At 34.9% G+C, this 20612-nt stretch overlaps 1 protein-coding gene across 1 annotated transcript in view; it reads right to left on the minus strand.

Annotated features, from left to right (window-relative positions):
* Window positions 1–20612, minus strand: part of LOC135220749 (phorbol ester/diacylglycerol-binding protein unc-13-like) — a 1290517-nt gene that overhangs the window by 36304 nt on the left and 1233601 nt on the right. The window contains 4 exon segments of the mRNA XM_064258201.1: window positions 10416–10581; window positions 10705–10797; window positions 15659–15829; window positions 20335–20560. Coding sequence (XP_064114271.1) covers window positions 10416–10581; window positions 10705–10797; window positions 15659–15829; window positions 20335–20560 — 656 coding nt within the window.

Consider the following 20612-nt stretch of genomic DNA (forward strand, 5'->3'; position numbering starts at 1 on the left):
GGGGGGGGGCGTCTGGTACCCATCCCCCGCAAATACTGTATAGGGCTGCTCTAGGTTTAGTTCTAGGTTTGAAGGCTGTAAACCTATTGTTTTCTATTGTCTCCATGAGAAATCTTTGTGCTTATCAGGAGTTTTGAGCAGTCCTGTTCCCTGAGAGGTCTTAAGACCTAATTGGGACCTAACACTGGTACTAGCAGTTTCACACGTAGTCCACACGAACCTTATGGGCTTCATCAGATAGGAATTTAGCCCTCATGGCAGTTTTCCTTATAGCCTTGGCCTCTTCAAACAGAGTAAGTGAACTTCACAGACTTTCCTTTGGCATTAAACATATGAGGAGTTGTCGGTCTGTAGCCTTTGAATTTGTCCCAGAATTTGTAGCTAAGACTCAAAATTCCTCTCTTCATGACAATAGATTCATATAATTTCTATCCCTTCCCTTGGAAATTTTGTTGGTAATGACCCTGAAGAATTACTTTTATGTCCTGTCAGGGCACTTTGTAACCCTCTAAAAAGGACTACATCTTAGACTGGGTTGTCAAAGAATTTTTGTTGGTATAGGCCCAAACAAGGTAGCGTCCAAGAATACTATCTCCTTTTGGTTTCGTGAAGTGATCAAACAAGCCATCTCTTTCAAAAAGAACTTGCTGGTTCAAAGATTTTGAGGGCTGGTAGATCGCTTAGTCAAACCAACTTCATATCTTCTCTGTGGGACATTTCCCACAGGTCCTTGAACACTTTTGCCTTGAGTCCGGTGATGGCTGCTGAACAAGTTGTGTAAATCATCCTGTGCCCCTAGCAGGACAGTTTGCATCTTCCTATAAATAAATGAAAAATTTTAAATCAATTTGTATTTTTCATAAATAACAAACCTGCGGTTTTAACGTATATGGCCCACCTCAAGCCACCCCTCATTTAGTTACCTGGCCTAAAGGAAACTGATGCGATGTAGCCGAGATGGGTTAAGGCAGGTTGATGGTACCTTCCTCCTTTCTGTCATCTTGGCAAGTTCCTGTTGCCACCAAAATCCTTGTCCCCTTGTTTTTTAACTGGTCTGCAGCAGGCGCTAGAGAATTTGCCCCAACGTTTTGACTGCAGGTTTGTTAGTTATGGAAAATACATACTGATTTAAGATGTGTCATTTTTACCTTCAAGAAGAGTTCCTGATTGCTGTGTTCAGTGACGCTGCTACAGTTTTCTGGACATCTAAGCTAATAGGCTTGCCAAGGAAAGAAGAATTCACAGCTGTGCAATGTTGCATGACCATGTTTTTTTGCTTTACATTGTACTAGCAAGAAGAGGCCTTGGGTAGGCAGATGTAGCCTTGCCCTTGCCACAATGTTGCATGGCCGTGATTCTTTTGATGTTGCTGCAGTTTACTGAACGTCCTTAGCCAAAAATTCGTTCTCCAGAGATGAAGATGTGTGATTGCGCAGATGTTGCACGACTGTGTCCTTTCTACAATTGTAAATGTTTTACGACTGATACATACTTTCTTTGATTGTTTTAAATGCTTTCTTCCCTCTACTGTCAATGGGCATAGACTTGGAGCTTCTTCTACTTGGCCTGATTGTGCATCAAGTTAACCCTCTTACGCCGAAGCGGTAAAAAAAAAATTGTCTCCCGTGTGCCGGAGGTGTTTCAGAGTGAGCGCGGAAGCGGAAAAAATATTTTTTTCAAAAAATCACAGCGTGCTTATTTTTCAAGATTAAGAGTTCATTTTTGGCTCCTTTTTTTGTCATTGGCTGAAGTTTAGTATGCAACCACCAGAAATGAAAAAAGTTATCATTATCATATATAAATAATGCGATATATGATAGCGCAAAAACGAAATTTCATATATAATTGTATTCAAATCGCGCTGTGCGCAAAACGGTTAAAGGTAACAAGTTACTTTTTTTTCGTTGTAATGTACACTAAATTGCGATCATTTTGCTATATAACACATTGTAAAACGATAAAAGCAACACAGAGAAAATATTATCACAAAATAATGCATGAATTTGTAACGCACGGACGTAAACAAATATTTTTTTCAAAAATTCACCATAAATTTAAATATTGTCCTAGAGACTTCCAATTTCTTTCAAAATAAAGACAAATGATTGAATATTACTATACTGTAAGAGTATTAGCTTACAATTGCAGTTTTCGACCATATCTGACGAGTTAAATTTGACCGAATGTCGAATTTTTATATATATATATTTTTTATATGCAATTATTTCGGAAATAAGAAAAGCTACAACCTTCAAATATTTTTCGTTTTATTCTACATGAAGTTGCGCACATTTTCATATATAAAACTCTATGAAATGCCTAATATGATACGGAGCAAATATTCCGAGAATGGGACGTACGCATTTCGGAGATTTGTGGCGGAGAATCCGCGCGCGGAGGGAAGGAAAGATTTTTTTTAAATTCACCATAAATCTAAATATTTTGCTAGAGACTTCGAATTTGTTTCAAGATGAAGATAAATGACTGAATATTACTAGACTGTAAAAGTTTTAGCTTACAATTGCGTTTTGTTTTCGACCATTTCGAGTAGAGCAAAAGTTGACCGAACGTGGTTTTTTTTCTATTATCGTGATTTATATGCATATATTTCAAAAATGAGAAAAGCTACAACCTCCAATTATTTTTGTTGTATTCTACATGAAATTGCGCACATTTTCATATGTAAAACTTTATGTAACGGCTAATTTAAAATGGTGCAAACATTACCACAATCGCACGTATGATTTTTTCGGAAGAGTTACCGCGCGGACGTAAAGAAAATGTTATTTTTTTCATAAATTCACCATAAATCGAAATATTGTGCTAGAGACTTCCAATTAGTTGCAAAATTAAGGTAAATGATTGAATATTACTAAAATATAAGAATTTTAGCTTACAATTGCGTTTTTCGACCATTTTGGTAGAGTCAAAGTTGACCGAAGGTTGAAATTTTGGCAATTATCGTTATTTATATGAAAATATCTCAAAAGTGATAAAAGCTACAATCATGAGTATTTTATTGTTGTATTCTACATAAAAATGCGCACATTTTTATATATAATACTTCATGTAACGGCTAATTTACAATGGTACAAAAATTATGTCAAAGTGACGAAATAATTTCCGAGATGTGTCACAGATACTTTTTAGTGCGGCAAGAAAGAAATTCGCGCTTGCGCGAATGCGTAACGATTGTAAACAAAAACAACACCTTGATCCGTGAACTCCCAGCATTCCCCAAGGCGCGTGATTCAAAAGTTTTAGGCTGGTAGGCCTATAAGTATTTTTCCGCGAATTTAAAAAAAAACTTTTGTAAGTTGACGTAAAATACGTCCAGTCGGCACACGGGAGACAAAAAATGTTGACGTAAAATATGTCCCGTCGGCGTAAGAGGGTTAAATGAATGTTTATTGATTCCTTCACATTCCCGCTCAAGAACATTGCCATGGACGGGCATGTCCCATCCATGTTCACGTGGAGGTTTAGAGAAGAACAAGAGCTCTTTTGTGAGTTTTTTTTACCTTGTCCATGTGAAGGTTTTGTAGTGGATGGCTCACTCTTCAAAGAATGTTTTTTGCCACAATGATTGTTTGGACAGTTGGCTGACATCCATGGGATGTCTGTAACAGCATCTCCAAGGCACTGCAGTGCAGCACCTCCACTTTACCTATCAAGAAGTCTCTCCTGGCGATTCTATCTCCACGGTTGGGCGAATGATATTAATGGTGCTTCTGTGAACATCACTGGTGATACTTCCGTGAGCGTATGGAAAACAGCACCCACCCATGTTCATGTGTAATAGTGGGCTTTCCCTTCCCCGATTATGTCCATGATGTTGCAGCAATCACGTCCGTGTGAAACCATGTTCATCCACAGGGACTTTGGAAGCAATCTTCAAGTGGCCAACATCTGTTTCCAGTAATGGTTATGTCTGAACGAACTGAGTCGTTCTTCCTGAACCTTACAACCACCGTGAATGAGCGACGTCCTTTCAGGACCATGTTTATGCATGGGTACTTTGACATTATACAATTTAGTCTGGTCAGTACTTGGATAGGTTGACCTCCTGAGAACACCAGATGCTGTTGGCATCTAGGGGACATCTTTCACATCTGTGGTTAGCAAAGTTGAGGCTACTCAATATTTGGATTTTTGGATTGGTGACCTCCTGGGAACTCCAGGAGCTCGAGGCATCTAGGAGATGTCTTATAAATCCATGATTCATGTCTTGGTCTTACGACTTCCTGTTGTTCTGCCTGATTTGCCTTGTGATCAACAGTGTATGAGCATTCTGTTTCTATGGATCTTAAAGGTTACCAAGTCCCCAAAAGGCCTTTTACATTACCACTTAAGGACTTCATCTCCAAACTAGGTGCTGACAACTTATTAGTTCTGGCTCGGCCAAGAAGTGATGTCCAAGAGCTCCATTTCTTTTGACTTCGTGTAATGATCAGACGGATGTACTTCACAGCCGACATGGTGGACAACAATTTTTTTTAATCAAGATTTCATAAGGTTAGGGGCATTATTGGTCTGCCCCTAGCACTTGGGAAGAATCTGTTGGACAGGTACTATGGATGGGAATGTGGTCTGTCTTGACCATATTTGCCTCCTTTTTACCTTCAAGATGTTGCTCATAGATCCTCGGACTCCTTTTTTTTTCCCCCATGGATTCTGTGGTGGTTGCTCAGCAGTCATATAACTCATCTAGCACTTGGGACAGGTGGTATCTCGCCTAAGGAGTATGGCTGCAAAAGAGGGGGTGTGTGGGACTAGCCTCCTACCTTCTCTTTTTACTCTTCTAAGGGACGATTAGCAAGCTGTCATGTGCTGGACAGGCATGCATGCAAGTGTTCTAGATGACTAAGTATACTCTATAATCTAGCTCTTATTGGATTAATAGTTGCAACTCCTACCTTCTCTCTGGCAAGGGGAGAGAGGGACTTACATTGAACAGACCCGTTGGTTATCTAACGCATTATTGTCCTCAACAATATGGGTTTACTCAAGCCTATCTTTGAAGCAGTGATGTTACATTCCATATATTCAAAAGACCCAGAACCTCTGGCAATTGAACATCACACATGTTCAACAGATCAGAGGCATGAGTCTTCTTCTGTTGCTCATATAGCACCAGGAAAGAGCACCTAGGTGGGCCAACTACCAGCCAGTTCAGAGATTTGCTCTGAATCCTCCCACCAAGAAGTAAGTCTCCCCTAAAGATCAAAGGTTTGTATACATGTAGGAACAAATGAGAAATGTTTAGGTAGTTTGTATTCTTCTTAACACAAAAACCCGAGGTCTTCACTAGCCATCCCTCATTCTGCTTCCTGGGCCAAAAGGTAAAGTGAATGCATACCAACTGGGTGGCTGGGGGTTTCCTCCCCTACTAAAGGTAGCCAACTACCAATAACCACCATGTTCTTTGTTAAATGGCTGGTTCCAGCTTGCTGTGAAAGTAAATCTCCTCTGTAAAGACCTCAGGTTTGTATATTAGGAAAAATACAAATTACTTAAAAATGATATTTTTATAGTAAAATAAGGTTTTGTATGTACTTGCCCAGTAATTATATAGCTATAGTTTCCAACGTTCAGTAGCCTAAATCAAATTTCGCGGGTAGCGCTTTGATTTTTCAGTGTAGACATAACAGTGCTGTCCCCTAATGGTAATACAGTAGTACCTCGAGATACGAAATTAATCCGTTCCGAGGCGCCCTTCGTATCATGAGGTTTTCGTATCTTAGACCACATTTTACATGTAAAATGGCTAATCCGTTCCAAGCCCTCCAAAAACACCCCAGTAAATTATATTTCCAGGCCTAAAACACATGTTCTAGGGTTACGACGCCGATCCGACGGAAGAAATATGACTCCAAAATGGCAAAATACTGTACATACTTGAGTAAAATTCAACTGCATGTAATGTTCAACCCCATTTTTACTGCATATATTACGACTTTAGCATATGTCCCTTAGCAATAAGCCTAGCCTATGTTAGCGGTTGCTACTGTAGCCTAGTCTATGATTCTGACATCTAAACCTAAGAGCTAAAAGCTTAGAATATGCCAATAAAATGTATAAATAATCAGTATGTACTCATTTCAAATAATTATTAATTAATCATTAACTATAATACACAAACAAACAAAAAAAAACCTTCCAACCGATTGTTTACATTCAGCTCTTACCCGTCTTACGAGTACCGAACGAACGCCAAGCAATCATTTTTCCTAGCACACAGTAAGCCATAAATTTTCATTAATATCTCTCTTCAACTAATGAAACTACCATACAGTATAATAACCATTCATTTCTATTCTTTATTCTATCTTTACCTAATGGAGATACCGAGTTACTGACAGCTATAATGAAACATACGTATACGTAAAGTAATATTAAAACAGCAGAAGAATTCTAAAAAATACGTATTTGTTGGCAGTCTGATTTATTTTATATTTTATGATATCTAATTCACAATTTTTTTTATTAAATGTATTGCATGCACTCATTTCAAATAATTATTAAGTAACCATTAACTATAATAAACAAAAAAAAAAAGCTTCCAAACTTCTGTTTACATCCAGCACTTACGAGTATCGAACGATCGCCAAGCAATCTCTTTACACAGCAAGCCATAAATTTCCATTATCTCTCTTCAACTACTGAAACTACCAAACAGTATAATAACCATTCATTTCTATTCTTTATTCTATCTTTACCTAATGTTTTTTTTTATTAAATGTATTGCATGAATAAGTTTTTCAATTTACAGCATCCTTTTACCAATAGAATACTTGAAGCACAAGGGGTAGATGCTGACCAATAGGAGAGCAGGACCTTATGGGGTGACTAGCATCAGGAACCAATGGGAGAGTGGGAGGATGGTGGCGAGTTTACTCAGTTGGCGGCGCGGGAGTTTTAAAATTGTTCTCGGTGGTCCGGGCGAATATCGGGACTTTACAGCAACAATCTTTTGTATCTTGAAAACTTTTCGTATGTAGAGCTGTAAAATTTTTCATATTTGCTTTCGTATCTCGAGTTTTTTGTAAGTTGAGCCTTTCGTATGTTGAGGTACCACTGTACTAGGAACAACTTAGCAAAGCACTTCATTCTGTTTCATGCATAATGTCCATCAGAGGGGAGGCAGATGGGCTCTGATCGTATAATTACTGGGTAAGTATATACAAAACCTTATTTTATTAGAAAAATATAATTTTTGTATATGAGACTTACCCAGTAATTATACAGCTGACTCCCTATTGAAAGGAGGTGGGGTCATGGACATATTCTACTCCAAAGCATTATGTCATGTAATGAATTTGAAAATAGAAAAGTTGCTAGCATTGAAAAAACAACGCTCGTCGTTCCTATTAGTTAAGAGAGCTAAGCAGATGAACACTGCCTCTGGTTGGCGCTCCTCTTAACTCGTAGTGGTGTGGCGGTAGAGCCAAGGGTTGCCTCCTACTTAGGGGAAACTTTGCAGCGAGGGGAATATTCCTGTGGCTAGCGAAGTATGATAGGTGCCAGCCCTTGCCCTGAGTGTAGCACCAAAATAAAACAACCAGAAAACATTGACACTTACACTGAAATAAAGTCAAGACCCATCCACTGAGTGGTAGGTGCTCCAGGTACGCTGTATGACCTGACTCTCCAAACTCAGCACCTTACTGAAATGGTGAAGAGATACTAGGAGAATATCCTGTGCTTCCTTCCGTGATGCCATGCCAGTCACTTAAAATGGTCTCGAGGTATTGAAAATTTGACACTTTTTTAAAACATACATAAAAAATATAATAAGCACGATCACTTAGCCTAGCTTGATGGCAGAAAATGGTTGAAAACTAAGGAAGTAAAGGCTGTTCTTACATCCTTAGCTTTGCTGCAAAGTAGGCCAAAAAACACTTTCTTACATCCTTAGCTTTGCTGCAAAGTAGGCCAAAAAACACTTGACAACACTGTATCTTAAACATGAAGTCCATATAAACTAAATATAACACGTTTAGACTAAGGAAGAGACAGGTCCTGGGAGGAACTCTTCTCTTCACACTGGCAACTGAGTTGTCAGGCTACATCTTTCAAGCTCACTCAAATTCGGGGTGAACAACTAGTAATTGAACACTTTACGCAATTCGGGGTGACAACTAGTAATTGAACACTTTACGAATTAGAAAAAAGAATATGGAAAACATAGAACCGCGGTGTTTATCCGAAAAATCATTCTAAATCATCGCAGTGGCCTATGGATCAATTGCGACGAAGCAGAAGACTTACAGATTTCTGTTGTGCCGTTGGTAAACAAAGAAGTAATGAGTCTAATGAGACATCTCTGTCTGATGATTCTTGCAATGGCGACTGTGGAGCACAAAATATCAACTATATGCAAGAATCCAGAGCCAACCAGAGACTTAAGTCTTTGATGGCCAGGCAGAGATCTGAATTAGAAGTTAACCCTCGATAGGGGAGAAACAATACTATGACGAACATAATCTCATTAAGACAGCAGTACTCTGCTTCTTACATGTCTTTGACTCCGAGACTAAGTTGCCTGGTAGCACATTCCGCCTTGGAATGCATTCGTCTTACAGAGCTATCGAGTGTACGACAGATACACTCTTATCACCTATATGTAAACCGAAACAAGAGGGAAAGACAAAAAAAATCCTTGTTCGGTGAAAATGGTAACCCTGTGGTGTTGTTGCCAAAACAATTCCACTAGTCTTATCATAACCAAAATCGGAAACTCTTGGGAGGACCGAAAGGCTGTTCTGAGTTTCAGGAAATTAAATTGTCTTTGTCTTGTCACACACCAACCAAAAGAATTCACTTACATGTATACGCCTGTACTTGAACGGTACAACTGATAGACGTATGTCGTAAGGAGAATATACAAGTACATACGTATATTCGTAGGCTCCTGTCGACCGAGCGTCAGCCTAAGTGTTCACTTTGAAGAGAAAAAGAATAAGGACTGGAAGCAGACCTTCTTCATTAATTAATGAAGAGAGGGAAGGTGAAGTTATCCCAAACGAAAGCTTCTATGGTGAAAATAGGGCATCGATGATGAGTGGTTCATGCCGAATTGGTTGTTCTCCAAAAACAGGGCCACTGGAGAGATCCAGGATCCATACAGATCTGTATGGATCCTGGAGAGATCCGAAGATCGAACCAGGAACGGTCTCTTGCATCCGAATTCTGGGGAATGTAATCCATAGAGTTCCGTAACTCAGGCAGTAGAGGGAAAAAGAGAGGATGACTGTTCTTGGCCTCTCTTCTCAGAGCTAGTGAGAGCGGGCGATAACTTGTGCCATCAACTTGCGGTGATGATAGCAAACCAAAGACTTAAGAAAACGTATGCGCCTAAGTGAAAAAAAAAAAAACGCTTCCTGAAGGAAAAGCTTAGGTTTTACCCACCAAACGAAGGATTTTCTCTCTACCATAACATTCGAGAATTATTTATCAGTGTCAGGCTAATGACCAATGGCGATAAACAAAATCTAAACAAAAGCTTGGCCTAGAATGATGTATAAAATCATGATTACTTAGGGCAATTATTAACCAACGGCTTGCGCAGTAAAACTTATACGTATACAAAAGTATTAGGACATTAAATGGAGTTACATTCAAGGACTATTGCCGGAGAATACAAATATCCGGCTTGATGATACAGTGGACCCCCCGTATTCGCGTTCTCCAGATTCGCGGACTCACACATTCGCGGATTTCTCTGGGGAACGTTTCCCTGCATTATTCGTGGAAAATTCGCGCATTCGCGGTATTTTTCTATGATAAATATCCACAAATTCCTGGTTTTTTTGATGAATTTCATCATAAAATGCACCTTTTGTGATAAAACTATTAAAAAAACCAAGTATGAAAATTTTTAGTGGGTTTTTCTTGAGTTTTAACTAACAAAATAGGCTGTTTTTAGCATTTTCATAGGGTTCCAAACATTCGCGGGTTCTAACTATTCACGGGGGGGTCTGGTACGCATCCCCCACGAATACGGGGGGACCACTGTAATCTGAATAAAACAAACAAAGGACAAGACGCATCCTGCTTGAAGGCTACGAATGTGTTCCGGTGGTTGTGTAACTACTGAAATCCGGTGATAAAACCGGAAAATAAGAACAAGCTGATGTAAGCACTCGATGTTTAGCCAAGCACGGCAAGAAACAGAATGAAGTGCTTTGCTAAGTTGTTCCTAGTCTTGCCATTGGGGGACGGCACTGTTATGTCTACACTGAACAATGAAGTGCTACACGCGAAATTGAATTAGGCTGCCGAACGTTGGAAACTATGGCTATATAATTACTGGGTAAGTCTCATATACAAAACTGTCATTTTAGTGTTTTTAGCAATTTCCTGCACAAATGCATTATTTTGGTTTATTAATAAAATATGTGAAATATACTTACAACTGGACACTTTCATTGTACTTAGGTGACCAGCTGTTGGATTTGGATTTTGTAGCAAACTTTCTCTTTTTGTCTGCTAAATGTGGTCCAATGAGATTCACTTCTACAAATGGTCTGAACATGCCACCAGCAGTAGTCAACCATCTAAGGTCATTTGCAGCAACCACTGAAAAAAAAATTGCCTTCAGTCAAAATGATCTTTTGAATTAATTGCAAAAAAGTAGTAAATCAATTGTACTTGGACAAAAATATTTATCAAGAAGTGTAAAAAAAAAAATTCAGCACCTACCTTTAACATTAATACGCTGTTCTCCAGTACCAGGATGTGTATAAAGATCAACCTGGACACTAATTTCACCAACACTGCCTTCCTCAGTAGAACCTGCATGGAAGCAGCAATTTAATTTCTGGTATTTCATGATTTCTTCTTCAGTCTCCAGTAAATATATTACAAATTAAACTCATATAAATATTCTTAAAATACAGTAAAGTGGTACTTCAAATACTTGAAAATTCTGGATGGTTCATTTATAACTGACAATTAACTGTAATTAACCATAACTGTATTTGAATGATTAGCAGAATGCTTAACTATGTATATGCATGCATGACTTATATTAATATGCAATCTAACAAGAAAAATGTGATTATGCCTGAAATTCAAGTGTATTAACTCAAATTCAGATCTTTTCAAGAAGGTAACAGTGGAATTGCGAGTCAAGTACTGGTACTTCCCAGAATATACAAATGAAACATTTCTAAATCTCCTAATATTGCACAAATGCTCATAAACATAACATGCTTCATATCTATACACTCAGTATAGCTAACAAATACTACAGCAAGACAATATGATGATAACATTCCATTATTTTCCAAAGAAACAGACATGTTTCATAACATTCTTTGAAAAGCTTCGTCTTCTGTACAGATAGTGTACACAATTATAATAAATAAATATGCAAGATCATTCACTAACTACCACACACTGTTGATAAGGAGCACAACAACAGATACATACAACACAGAAATTTTTTTTATAAATAGTTGACAAAAAAGAATGTCAAGCATAACCATTGTAGTTGTGTTCCACTGGCGTCACTCTTGGGGCTGTACTATGACCATGTGACCAGGAATAATGAAAAAAAGCTCACAAATGGATACTCGAAAATGCAGTTGGGAACAATATAAAAATATTTTTGAAACTTTTTTCCATGTTATAGTGTCTGGGCACTATATATGTGAATATAGCCAGTTTGATTAAAAGTGATGAATACAATAATTGGAAAAATGCAATTTTGCCAGTTTAAGATAGTCCCATCTGGGCAATTTGATTTTCTTTGACCAAATTATTAAGTGGGGCTGCTATTTGACAATGCACAATAACCGGCAATTTAAACATAAATTGTTTTATGAAGAATTTCAAGTTTGATTTAATTTATATAAGAACAGGAGTATTTTGATGGAGATGTTACCCACGTAATTAGGTACTGCATTATAAAAGTTACAGAAATAAGCATACTTTAAATAAAAAAAACTGTATTATATGTAATTGAAGAGCACTAACAATATAAACTCATTATCCTCAGTCTTTCAAACAGAAGAATGTTTACCCAAGAAAATTTCCCATATTAAATGAAATATGTACAAGGTCTAAGGGTGTTGATGGAATATTACATGGGAATCTGTTAATCTGAAACTGAACTGGGTGTAACAGCAGATATATTATCAGCTCTGGACAACAGGACAGCAGGCTTGAATTCATGTGAATTCCTGCTTGATTTTAAACCATGTAAATTTTGATTGAGATGACAATGAAAATATACTTGACAGTAATAATTATTTGTAGACTCGTTAAGAGCAAGTTCAGGTGTTTTCAAGTTCTCCATCATTTAATTATTATAATGGAAATATCATGCCATAAATATTTAAGGCTAAGGTGGTCCAGGTTATATTTGCCAGCGTTTAAATTTACTTTATCAAAGCACTTCAATTTCTACTATAAAACTGTACTGAAAGATAATCACCATTACAGCAATGTAATCTCAGAAACCAATTCTTATGGAACTTAGCGTGGGGTTAGGCTGAGCTTCTCGTATGGACTGACAACTAATAACAGCAAAGGAATTATGCATGCTGTGATTCACAAATATTTAAAAAGTTGAGTTGGCTATTCTTGACGTCTACATTTGCTAAAGAAGACAGAAACGAGCAACCATACTAAGTAAATAGACCAATAAAAGTGAATAAAAAATCACATTTTCAGTTAACCAACATCATCTGAAATTTAATTTTTTTCTTCACTTAAAATATGTTCTAAATATTGTATAAATATACAGTAGTACTTGAAAAAAACTTTTACATACGAGTTCTACATTAAAAGTATGGTTTGTACTGATGACAAATATAACATTTTCAAAATCTGACTGAACTCAAGGTACTTTATCTGACTGAATAACTCGAGTTCTACAAATGTCAACAGAATAAAGTGAATCATACATAATAATCAAATAATTATCAGTATAAAGCTTTGTTTAAAGGTACATCTGAATCTAAATTCCATCAGTCTGCAAAATATCTGATGTTACTCCACAACATATTTGCCTGCTGAATTTCACCTTCATATGAAGATCTTTAATTCAGGTTAGGTGCGCAAGTGTACAACTGCAATATAGCTGTTACACTGTACTTACATTGCTAGACTGGTTAATGAAATTTAGTTAAAGTAATTATGGAAATTTCTTGAACATGCAAGATAAGTAAAATTTAACTTTAACTAAGATTTGCATCTGTCACTACTGTACTATAATATTACTTTTAAACCAAGCTCCTTAAAAAACTAAAATAGAACAATTGAAAATTTATTTTTCCTAATTCAATTAATTTCACAAGGAATGTTTATGTTGTATCAAATTAAAATATCACAATTTATATAAAAAGATTTGGTGAATAACAAGTAATCCTGCAAGGGTAAGTTTAAAAAGTTAAAACTATAATGAATAAAGTATTCAATAATGTTTGGAACTAACAAGCCATATTGTGGTCTGTAAAAACTACTAAGGGCTGCTGTCATATTTTTTGAACTGGAGTCAAAAACAGCTTTTGCATGCAAAAGTAAGGCAATGTGTGTTATCTACAATGGGTTTGAAGAAAGTGGAAACAAGGTGCAAACTAGACTGCAGGTAACTTAAGTCTTTCAGTTAGGCTCAGCTTACCCATGGTAGAGAAAAATATTGATTGCTTTTTTTGGAGCTGACAATCCACAGCCAATATCATTGAAGCTAACAGTGACTGGCTGAAAGTAATGCTCAGCACTCACCTATGGTTACAATGATATTGGGTGCTTATATTTACTGCCGCAGACCCCCCACGAAAACTAAAAAAAGAACCCCCCCCCCAAAAAAAAAAAAACTATGCAGGGTATTATCACATCACAGTGGTTGGCAAGAGCACTAACAGCAAGAAAACTAGTCTAGTATCTACCATATATTTTAAGAGATGTTACGCTACTCCATAACATTAGGAGGCCCCCAATATTACTTCTAAGAGACACTACTATATACCAAAAATTTTGACACACTTTCAGTATTTTTGTAAAACAGTTTACTGCATTCCCGCTCAGTATCCATGCGAGACTCATAGGACGAAAAGCTGCAGAAGTTTTGAGTCACAAGATGCTAAATTTAATATATACACATATATAATTGTATATATATATCTATATATATATATATATATATAGTAATATATATATATTGTATATATATTATTATATAATATATAATATACATATATATATATATGTATCTATATACAATATATTATATTATATATATATATATAAGATATATAGAATATATATATGTATATATATAGATAAGATAGATATATATATCAGATATATATATAGATATATATATCTCAGGCTACAATGTCCTTTAATATCTAATTCGTTCTACCTCGGAAATTAATATTATTTTCATATATGCTTAACCGAAGGGGAATTTTTTCTCGAAAATAGACATGCCTGGACCGGGCGCGAACCCTGGAGCCTTTCAAATCCAGGAACGTCAGTGAAGCTTTTACATACTACACCACCTGCAAGAGGCCTCTTGCGGTGGTGTAGTAGGTTAAAGCTTCACTGACGTTCCTGCATTTGAAAGGCTCCAGGGGTTCGCGCCCGGGTCCAGGCAAGTCTATTATCGAGAAAAAATTCCCCTTCGGTTAAGCATATATGAAAATATATTAATTCCGAGGTGGAGCGAATTAGATATTAAAGGACATTGTAGCTCAATGTATGTATATGAATCACGGAAATGTGATATGACTCATATATAATATATATATATATATATATATATATATATATATATATATATATATATATATATATATATATATATATATATACACATACTATATATATATATATATATATATATATATATATATATATATATATATATATATATATATATATATATATATATATATATAATATATATATATATATATATATATATATATATATATATATATATATATATATATATATTATATATATATATATATATATATATATATATATATATATATATGTATATATATATTATATAAAGCATCTATATATGTTTATACACAGCATTTACATTACAGTATACATACATATGCAATGTATCTATACATGTATGATGCAAACTCCAGGATATAAATGTATATATCATATATATTGGATGCTATGGTCCTCACAAGATGAAATTATGTCATTCTCTCTAAGGCTGAGTTCGTAAACTAAAATGACTTGCCCGCTCAAGAAACAAGGAATTTACAAAATTTCTCAACAAACAAGGTTTGAAGACAAAGCAAGCAAAACATTACGGAATTGCTATTACATAAAAAAATTCCCTTTGATCTTGAGCAATTTTTGTTCTTTTTTTGTAATATCTCTCAGGGGTGTCCATGGCTATTCCCAAATGGGTAACTTCTACAAAATATACTAAAATAAAAGATCCTTATCAGTGAACAGTTTGTGTTATCCTAGCACATGAATTCCAGCTGAGAGGATATGATTTACGAACCCAAAGCTGACTATGTGTTATTCTTTTTCTAGACGCTACTCGCTAGGAGGAGGAGGAGGAGGAGGTGTAGAGGAGGTGAGAGACCTTCCTCGAGGATGCATGTTATGAGAACCTGCACTCTCCCTCACTCTCTTTCTCATTCTCTCTCCCCGAAGTGACCATTACCTCGCTTATCGCTCAAACTCAGTTTCTTTCTGACTGTCTTAGCTTTAATGGGATCGTCGGTATCGTCTTCTGCTTCCGCTTCTTCTTCTTCTTCCTCCTCCTCATCCATTGGCACCTGTTCCTTTGCTTTTTTCTTGGTTTTACCCGGAAACCTACTGTCGTTCGCAGGAACTTTATCAGGGGAAAAGGGGGATTCAATCATCAGGGGAAGAAGATAATCTCCAGAAATCCAGACCTTCGATTCTCTCAGACTCTTTCGTGTCCTGATTTTTCCCCCTAAGAGCTAATTTATTTTACCACTCCCTCTTTCTATACGTCTTTTTAGGTCAGTCTGTCTTAAACTGGTAGTGGCTTTATCAGTAAATATAAAACAGATGAGGGTTTTGCAATGCATGGATTTACTGATGGAATCTTATAAAGATGACTTTTAATAAATCATTTTGCAAGCCTACAAGAAAACTATGAATAAATGTAGCACTATATACCAGAAATATATATATATATATATATATATATATATATATATATATATATATATATATATATATATATATATATATATATATATATATATATATATATATATATATATATATATATATATATATACATATATATATATATATATATATATATATATATATATATATATATATATATATATATATATATATATATATATATATATATATATATATATATATATATATATATATATATATATATATATATATATATACATACATACATATACATACATACATGAATACATATAGCACAAAAGCAAGTAAATCACCAAAACTCCGTGAAATTAGAAAGCTTATCTTAGTCACAAATAACTACACTTGCCAAAGGTAAATCTACTGAGCTGTTGAAATATCAACAAAACACTTAATATTTTTTTTATAATTAATTTTACTCATATGTGGACACGCTTGACTCTGACCGAACATTCCTCAAAGGAGCAATTGGCATTAAATGAATCAATGAATTTTTAATAAACTTGTTGATCTTAATATGTTACCCCTCTCTACTTACCATATAAAGCCACCAGCAATTTATGGTTGAAAATACCATACATAAAAAGTGAACCTAAACCTTTCTCTCTGGGTATCCATAAGGTTCACCGGACACATAATGAATCATACATGGATTTAATAAAAAAAAGAAAAGAAAGGAAGGTAAACTGCCAGTAGTTCAACATTTGGTATTCAGTATTACTAAGAGATATCATCACAAAAACACAATAAAATTAAACCCACATCATTTAAAAACACACCTCCTTAGTCACAAAAATAATGATTATATATAATATATATATATATATATATATATATATATATATATATATATATATATATATATATATATACATATATATATATATACATATATATATATATATATATATATATATATATATATATATATATATATATAATACCTACATACAAACATTCACCAATAAGCAGTATCCCTTTAAAGAACAAAGTATCTGCAGAGAAATAAAACAACTGCCATTTCATCATGCATTCTTTGACTACTGAATATATTATTTTTGAGCCAAAACTCACACACATCATCCACTTCAATAACAATGATGCGGCACTTGTGTACATTCAGACTTCCTGGATATTAAAGGCCATCAATGTTGACATTCTGTCACCCCACAAATCAAGCACTATCCTTAAGTCTCACTTCTTCCTACCAAAACTTCTTATCATACAACTTCTTGGTGTTCTCCACATACTACACACAGACAATTAATTTAATTGGTTTTGGCCCCTTTTCTTTATTTTCCATTTAGTTTCTATTGCGCTTATGCAGCAATTTTAGGGTGAGCACAGCATTTGTAAAGCACAGCTCCAAGTTACAGCCTATATGAAGTAGAGTTGGTTCAGCTGTCTCCTCAAACATCCCCACTTTTTTAGGCACTCTTCCTCTCTTTCCAACTTTTCTTCACTAACACCAATTGACACTATACCTGTAAACTATGGCCACATCCCCTAATTCTTTTTTTAACTTCTGTAAACACATAATCATTTCCCTACATAAAACTGATCCATATGCTTAAACAAACTTCAATTTCATCAAGAAAACTTCTAAATCCTCTTTAACAAACTGCTTTACACACCACACTGTATTTCTGTCAATCCTCAAACTTTCTTTGGTGACACTTCTAAAAGACAAATTTCTCCTTATTTTCAAACTTCTCACACACCTGGTTTCTAACAAACAGCTGATGGTGATTCATATTGCTGTTCCCTGTCTTACATTCTCAATCAAACTCTTCAAGAGTATTCTAAAAAACTTTAATCCTGAGTGACAATTGTAATCATTTTTACTAATATTCTCAAACATCCAATGCCACAATGGTCCCGTGACATATAAATTTAAGAAGTGCATGCAGGAAAAGGAAAGGAAAGATCACAGACCCTGTGCTTTTAGTCTACAATCTTTCCTTTCACTTTTCCTGTGAGCACTTCTTAAATTTTCTTAAGGAAAGGGATGAATACTATTATTTACATCTGTTCCTTTGCAACCATTCCATTATCAAGGCAGACACTACACACAATGATCACATGCTCAGATTATTGTCAATTTATTCATTCCTTTGTCTAGTATTTTGCTTCCTTCTTTAAACCTTTAACATTGGTTTCCACAACCATTCTCAAATTTAAACCATTACCTTAAACTCTTAACACCATTCTGCTCTGCTTTGTTGTTCACACACACACACACACACACACACATATATATATATATATATATATATATATATATACTATATATATATATATATAATATATATATATATATATATAATATATACACATATGTATATATATCTCTCTCTAGATATATATATATATATATATATATATATATATAATATATATATATAAATAATGTAATTAGCAACATTTAAATAAATATGCAAGCACAAACTTAAGCCCATAATTTATAAATGTGACTTAACTGAATTAAAACATATTTTAATGAAAAAAAATTGCTTCATACAATAAACTGAAATTTTATTCCTGTCAGACAAGTACATACACCTCCATAACTTTACTGAAAAACTAACTTAATAATTGGTTTAAAATTAGTACTCAATATACCTATTCACAACAATCCATATTTAAGACTATACAAAATAATTTCTGATAATGCCACTCATCCACTCATGAGTACAACCAACCTAGCTCAGAGTACCTGTAAGATTAAGACTAGATTACTTGTGATCATATGCAACATATACAGGTTATGAGCACGAGTTTTAATGATCAAGGAATATACTGTATATCATTCTTAACATATTTTACTGTAATTCAGGATCCAATGAAGTGTCAACAGCTTTGATAGAAAGAAGTGTTTGGTCAATTTTTATGGCACATAACCTTAGGGGTCTTGTATGGCAACAATTCAGTAGAGTCTGACTAATGTATTCTTGATTAAACAATATTACTGTTTTATTATTTTAGTTTACCTGTCTTGACAAAGTAACATACAGCATTTATGCATAACTTACAAAACACAAAACATAATGGGTCCAAATTTCTACATCCCTCATGTTACTTATACATATTCATGCACAGACTCTGATGAGCAAGTCTTGTTGCATGATTTTCCCCACAGAATTAATATGCATTTTAACAAATCAGAGATTAGGTATGGTGTAAATTTTCTGTTTCATTTACCAACAATATGTATCATTTGCTATTCTAAAGTAAAGGACTGTCTCAGGAAATGTATCCCAAATGTGAAGACTATGTTCCTATATATATTTAATAAAAGGTAAAAAGATAAAAATAAATGATACAAGGATAAAACTCAGTCATCACAAGAATTAAAGAAGTAAGTCAACTGAAAGAGCTACATTTTCAGTTACATAATGTGTTACCTTTTATAACTTTTTAAAAAGAAATATCTACTCACATACAATACCATTCAATGTTCACTCTTACATGTGGGACACAGAGAAATGGCAACCATTGTCACAAAAATAAACAAAGATAAAATGGAAATGAAACTCTTGTTTGTATTTTTGTGATGAATGAAGTTTTGAACAGATGTTCTATATTGAGCCTAATGTGGCAGTGTACCTCCTGTAGGGCACTCAAGTATAAGTATATTGCAGCAAGAAGCAATGAGCCAGCAAGCTAAGAAAAGACACAGCAGTGGTTGAAGCCAGTAGGTGCTGAGTATTGGACATGCTCTTCAAAGAAGTGTTTTGTTGAGCTGTAAATACTTGTACTGTACAGGTTTTTTGCTTTGGTTTGTTTCGTGTGTACATATAGCTGCAATCTGATTCAGTCAGAAAAAAAACATTCATTATAAGAACTTTAAAATAAAGGCTCCAATGTTTTCCTGGTACTAGTAATGTCTTGTCACAAATGTTGCAATCACAAGTTTTTCAAGAAAGACAATTTAAAGGCTGAAAATGTGTTGAATAAAAGATATGGAAGAACTGAACATGATAGTGAAAGCAAAGTAGTATTGATCTTTGGTGAAAGAACATTATACTATAAACCACTCATGCACACTTAGAAACCGAAATGTTTGAGACAATAAATAACCATTTGCATCTGATAGTTACTCCATCAAATAATATAGAATTTCTCCACTGTTGTTTGACATACAAACTCAGTCAAATCTTTCTTGAAGAGACCTACCTTGATTGGTCTGTGTTGTAACAAATGTCTTGATGAGCGTATCAGTGGTTTGCGTGTATAATGACAAGGCATAATTAAGTGACTTGAGTTCTGGTGATTTGTCGAGGAAGTTCTTTTTAAGGCCATTTCCTCCGGCATGGAAGTACTGCTTGATGGTATCAAGAGCTGCTTCAAGTACAGCACACTGTTTAGGTGTAAGGTTACGCTCAAAGTCCTTCGATATGTCCTGTGGGATAGCAAGATTTGCAATGAGCTATGTACTTCAAATTAGTACAAAA

The sequence above is a fragment of the Macrobrachium nipponense genome, chromosome 2 (assembly GCF_015104395.2).
Source record: "Macrobrachium nipponense isolate FS-2020 chromosome 2, ASM1510439v2, whole genome shotgun sequence".
NCBI lineage: Eukaryota > Metazoa > Arthropoda > Malacostraca > Decapoda > Palaemonidae > Macrobrachium > Macrobrachium nipponense.